Below are 6,000 nucleotides of genomic sequence, written 5' to 3' on the forward strand. Positions count from 1 at the left end.
TTCGTCAGTCCACCGCTCGTGGCAAAGGCAGTGAAATCGACAACCCATGCAGAATAGTGCGGTAGTGGTCGCGCTGTGCTGCATAGCACGCTTTTCTGTACCTCTCTTCGTTTTAACTTTCTGAGCGTGTTTTTAATCAAAACATATCATATCTATATGTTTTTGGAATCAGGAACCGACAAGGAATAAGATGAAATTGTTTTTAAATCGATTTCGGAAAATTAATTTTAATCATAATTTTCATATTTTTAATTTTCAGAGCTTGTTTGTAATCCAAATATAACATATGTATATGTTTTAGGAATCAGAAAATGACGCAGAATAAGATGAAATTGTTTTTGGATCGATTAATAAAAAAATAATTTTAATTACAAGTTTCCGATTTTTAATGACCAAACTCATTAATTATTATTTAAGCCACCAAGCTGAAATGCAATACCAAAGTCCGGCCTTCGTCGAAGATTGCATTGCCAAAATCTCAATCAATTTGATTAAAAAATGAGGGTGTGACAGTGCCGCCTCAACTTTTACAAAAAGCCGGATATGACGTCATCAAAGGTATTTATTGAAAAAATGAAAAAAACATCCGGGGATATCATACCCAGGAACTCTCATGTCAAATTTCATAAAGATCGGTCCAGTAGTCTAGTCTGAATCGCTCTACACACACACACACGCACAGACAGACACACAGACACACACACACACACACACACACACACACACACACACACACACACACACACACACACACACACACACACATACACCACGACCCTCGTTTCGATTCCCCCTCTATGTTAAAACATTTAGTCAAAACTTGACAAAATGTATAAACCAAAAAACCTAAAAAGATTTGATAAACAAAATAATGATAACAAAAAACTGACAGTTCACCAGTTTCTACACAGGAAGCACAGTAGGAACTAGTATAGCTATTGGTGGTCGAACGCCACCGCACTCGCGTTTAATTTCTATTAATAGTTGTTACAATTTCCATTCGAGTATTATTGACCTAGCTACATTGGAAATGGCATTTCAAACATACAATATTATTCACTTTTTGTTCCCCCATTAATATCATGCTGTTGAGTATGGGTTTCTGATGCATAAAGCGGCGGTATAACCGGACACAAAACTATAGGCAGTTCTAATGCCGAGCTGAGGACTGTGGCCGATTTGGTGAGGCGAGAAAAGGGAGAGACTTGAAAGACGGAGGGGTGAAAGCGATTTAAACAACTGCAGAAGGTCAAATTAGGAACCTCTAAATCAGATAGGCGCACCGTGGCAGATAGCATGAAGTTTGTTTTCTCCATCCCCTGTGTTGTACCGGTGTAGTATCCCGTTTAGTCCCCCCTCTGAAAAGGGCCTCCGGGGGACACACACACACACACAAGACAGTGGCGGTTGTCAGAATGGTTAATTAATTATAACTGTCTTCCTCGTTCGGCGAGGACACGGGGCTAGAGTCACAATGATTAATTGCTGGATGGTGTCACACGTAGACGCAGCCATACAGAGCTTCACGTCATCCAAAGATTTATCTCAGTGGCATAGGCTGAATCTTAACAGTACAGTTTTCTGTTTTCCTTGCTTTTTCGGGCGTCGCTTGCACCGTGGAAATTGCACGATACACCTGATTCCGGCGAGAGCAAAAGGTGAGCTTGCGTTTCTTTTATTTTTTTATAACAACCACTGTGCCCACATGTATGATAACATAGAATGATAACGATGATCATCTTCTTTTTCGTCTGCAGCTGTAGCAGTCGCTATATGTGCACCAAAGAGAAAGAGAGAGGGAGAGAGAGAGGGAGCGAGAGAGAGAGAGAGAAAGAGAGAGAGAGAGAGAGAGAGGGGGGGAGAGAAAGAGAGAGAGAGAGAGAGAGAGACAGAAAGAGACAGAGAGACAGACAGAGAGAGAGAGAGATAGACAGACACACACCCACACACACACACACACACACACTCACACGCACCCCCCCCTGCACACACACAAACACACACAAACACACACATACACACACACACACACACACTCACATGCACCCCCCTGCACACACACAAACACTCACACACAAACACACACAGACACACACACACGCGCGCACACACACACACACACACACACACACACACACACACACACACACACACACACACACACACACACACACACACACACACACACACACACACACACACACTGTGAAAACTGTCGAAACTGTCAACTTGTAAATACCTTGCATAAATGGCGGAAGAATAACTTGATTTTTAGTAACTAAGTGCGTGAACTAGTACATGGTCAAAAAAAGCCACCCACACAAATGCTAATGACTTCTGCAGGTTTTCAGCGAATTACTTCATATGCGATGTACAGGATTGATGACCGTTTCACAAAGTTTCAAGTTTGTAGATTGAATGGGTTTGACTTTTGTGCTCTTTTGAAAATGTATTTAAATTTTTGGGATCGACTCAACAGTACGAGGTTTGACATTAAGCAGTAGCCACAATCTTCCAATGTGATCCGCCCACGCTGGTCTTGAATTGCTGAATTGTGGATTCAAGGTTCTTTAAAGGTACTGAACTTGTCAAATCCAGGTGCACGGAGCCCCTGGGGCTTTTAGTCACACCTCAGGCAGCTATCCGTTAGAAGAACTACCAAGTTTCATTGACTTGCACCCAAAGAGTCAAGAACTGCGATTTTTGTACAAATTAATTTCGTACTCGGACCCGGTTGGTCTTGACCTATTTTTGGATCTAAATTTAGACTCAGGTAGATCACCACATCATGCACAAAAAGACAGTCACTAGCAAACTATGTCAGACGTCATCATGAGTTTGTGTAAAACAAAATGGAGGCCGGAATCACTCAGTTGAATCGAACTCCGACCAAACACCACGTAATAACTAGGTTAATTTATGCACTCGCGTGAACAAGAAACTGTCGAGCTTCACAGATGTTGTCGTTGGGTAGTTTTGGGTTTGTTTTACTACCATAGGAGGATTTTTGAACTGTAAATGCACTCAGCTGCAACAAAAACGCAAAACATATGACGAAGGCTGTGAGCTGCACTGTGCCTTTAAATAACCCCAAAGGTAAACTCTGAACGGCTGAAATCGGGTTAGTGTGGCTACCCATCAGTGTCAAAAATCGTATTGTTGAGTCTATCACAGAGTTTGGAATATATTTTCGAAAAAGCATTAAAGTCAGCATTTGACCTACAGTTTTTAAATGATGTGAACTGATCCTCTATTATCGGAGATTAATGTACGCCAAATATGCAATAATTCGCTGCACACGTAGAAGTTATTTATATTTTTGTGGGTGGCATGTTTTGAAGTCACCGTGCCTAAGCCAACTACAGCCCTTGAAATATGTTGCCTATACATGTATGAACAAAGATCAATGTGCTGCCACTTCCGTGTAGGGCCGGGTTGCGCCGACCTTTGTGATTTGAATTGGCATGCGTTCACATGCTTCACAAAAGCCGAACGGTTTTGGTTTCGTGTTATTTTGATACTGCCAGCTCCCACTGAATAAAACCGGAGATTGTATTTCCGTTGTCACCGGATCGTCTGTTTGAGACTGTACCAAAGGCAGATTGATTTCGTGTTTCTCCCCTGCTTGGTACGTTATGGGCAACAGCATTCCTAAGACTGAAATGGCGTATTCCAAAGATGAGAAATCGACCCCAGCTAAGGACAAGGACGTAACAGAAGACGCCATGAGTTGGGACATATTGCACGGTACGTGTATTCTGTTCAAAACTCATCCATTTTCATTTGGAGCGAGGGCAATACAATTTCATCCAATAGGATTTCCCTTGCGAGTAAACATATGACTTGAAGTGAGTGTTTTCATTGATGATCAATTACTGAAATACACATATCAAAATACAAAAATGTTGCTCATTATTTTACAGCCTCAGGGGCGGATCACATCATTTTTAAGGGGGGGTTTCCAAATTTCTTTCATGAACAATTCGACGACGCGAAGCGTTTAGTTGAGTGAATGCCCCCCCCCCCCCCCCCCCGGAAAATGTTTATCATAACAAGGAAAATGGAGCAATCTGGTGCGATCTGAGCCAAGCAGCTTCCCCTAATACACCTTCCAAAAAGGAAATTTAAGAAGACAAATTTGGATCTAAACAAGGACAATTGACCGATCTGGTGCAACCTAAGCCAACAAATTACCCAACTTCTTTCAAAACCCTCACTTACAAGACAAAGACCGGCTCCTAGGGGGGTCCGGGGGCATCCCCCCCCCTCCCCCGGATTTTTTTTTAATAAAAATCAAGGAAAATGGATTCATCTGGTGCAATCTGAGCCATCAGTCTCTTTACTTTCAAATGTTTTTATTTTATTTTTATTTGTTTAAATCTTTTTTATTTCATTTTGAAACCTAATAGGAGTACGTTTGGACAAAAGAAGATGTATGGCTTTCTGTCCGTCCTAAGTTTATAATTAATCTACGAGGTGTGCAGTTCTTACAACTTTATTTTCACTATGCAATACGCTCGTACAGATGCTGGTGACAAGGCGCTGCAGGAAGTGATCAAACAACAGTCAGCCTGCATTGAAACGCTTCAAACAAAGATGGCTGCCATAGAAACAGAAATGTCGCAGACGAAGAGTGCAGTTCAAAAACTTCAAAAGCAAGGTAAGGCTTATGTGAGCAGCTGTTGGTTACGTCCTCTTCTCTGTGTCAGAACTTCTACCTTGTAATGCACAAATATGTTTGTGTGTGTCTTCATTTTAACAGGAAACACACCAGCTAGCATTTGTTTTTATTTAACAGACTTGTTGTGCTGACTTTAGTATTATACTTCCCTTTTTAAATCGAAAAACATTTGCTGTAGGAAAGGTTCAAACACTTCAGTATTATTTTTCCCTTTTTAAATCGAAAAACATTTCCTGTGGGAAAGGTTCAAACACTTTTTGTCTGTTTGTCAGTTTCCAGTTTCCAGCAAAAATGCCGATGTAGAGGGCTCCAAAGGGGGGGGGGTATCATCACGATCACGGGAAGGGAAATTTTAGCTTTCACGATCACAGTTACCTTGATTTTTGTTTTCACGATCACAAACACCTTGACGAGTAGAGGATCATAGAGTGATACAGCTGTGAAAAAATGTACGTTGAAAATAAAATGCTTTGCAATAATGCCCATCACGATCACGAAAACAAATGACGATCACGATCACGAGACTTGATTTTTTTTGTCATCACGGATCACGGGCAAAGTCCCATCACGATCACAGAAATGGAAATTTCGCCAATCACGGTCACAGAAAGGTCAAAAAACGCCAATCACGATCACGATTTTAAACCCTTTGGGGCCCTCGATGTAACTTAGCCAGTTTGTCTTTCTCTTAATTCTGTCCCTTGTATACGATTATGTTAACAATGACATGTCTGTCCGGGATTTTCATCTAGACTAAGAGCATCCTTCGACTTCGACGCTCATAAAATTATACAGCCTAGCTGCTTTCAGTAGAGTGTGTCGGTTTTATGTGGGTTTTATGTGGGGTTTTATTTTTGTTTTGTTTTCTGCTGAGTAAACTGGCACCGGTGTCAACCTGCGAAATTTATTCAGAAAAAAACCCCGGGTCTGCACTGGAAGCAGAGAGGCTGTTGACTTTTAGCATGTGTACATGATGCTCTTAAACAATGTGTACGTGCTAGTGGAATGATGCTCTTATCCATGTGTACGTGCGAGTGGAATGATGCTCTTATCCATGTGTACGTGCGAGTGGAATGATGCTCTTATCCATGTGTACGTGCAAGTGGAATGATGTTCTTATCCAATGTGTACGTGCAAGTTAAGAATGATGCTCTTATTCAAAGTGTACGTGCGAGTGGAAGGGGGCTCTTATCCAAAGTAAAAGCCTGGATAGATGTGTGGTTCTCTACAGAATCATCTTCACGGAAAGTAAGGTAACAGAAAAACAAAATAACCTTTGGTACTTTTTTTCCAGTGGCGTTCACAGCCCACTTCAACGA

General features: G+C 41.5%; 1 protein-coding gene and 1 long non-coding RNA gene across 2 annotated transcripts in view; both read left to right on the forward strand.

The window, feature by feature from the left end:
• The first annotated feature begins 1,123 nt into the window (after positions 1-1,123).
• The window catches only part of LOC138964538 (uncharacterized), a 9,541-nt gene continuing 4,664 nt past the window's right edge, over positions 1,124-6,000 (forward strand). The window contains exon 1 of the long non-coding RNA XR_011455134.1: positions 1,124-1,658. This is a non-coding gene — a long non-coding RNA (uncharacterized lncRNA). The remainder of the gene's footprint in view (positions 1,659-6,000) is intronic.
• LOC138964533 (complement C1q-like protein 3) overlaps positions 3,418-6,000 on the forward strand; it is a 3,944-nt gene continuing 1,361 nt past the window's right edge. The window contains exons 1-3 of the mRNA XM_070336522.1: positions 3,418-3,747; positions 4,526-4,660; positions 5,976-6,000. The exon at positions 5,976-6,000 is cut by the window's right edge and continues 1,361 nt beyond it. Coding sequence (XP_070192623.1) covers positions 3,636-3,747; positions 4,526-4,660; positions 5,976-6,000 — 272 coding nt within the window. The 5' untranslated portion in view covers positions 3,418-3,635. The remainder of the gene's footprint in view (positions 3,748-4,525; positions 4,661-5,975) is intronic.

This window comes from Littorina saxatilis, linkage group LG4 (genome assembly GCF_037325665.1).
Source record: "Littorina saxatilis isolate snail1 linkage group LG4, US_GU_Lsax_2.0, whole genome shotgun sequence".
Classification (NCBI taxonomy): domain Eukaryota; kingdom Metazoa; phylum Mollusca; class Gastropoda; order Littorinimorpha; family Littorinidae; genus Littorina; species Littorina saxatilis.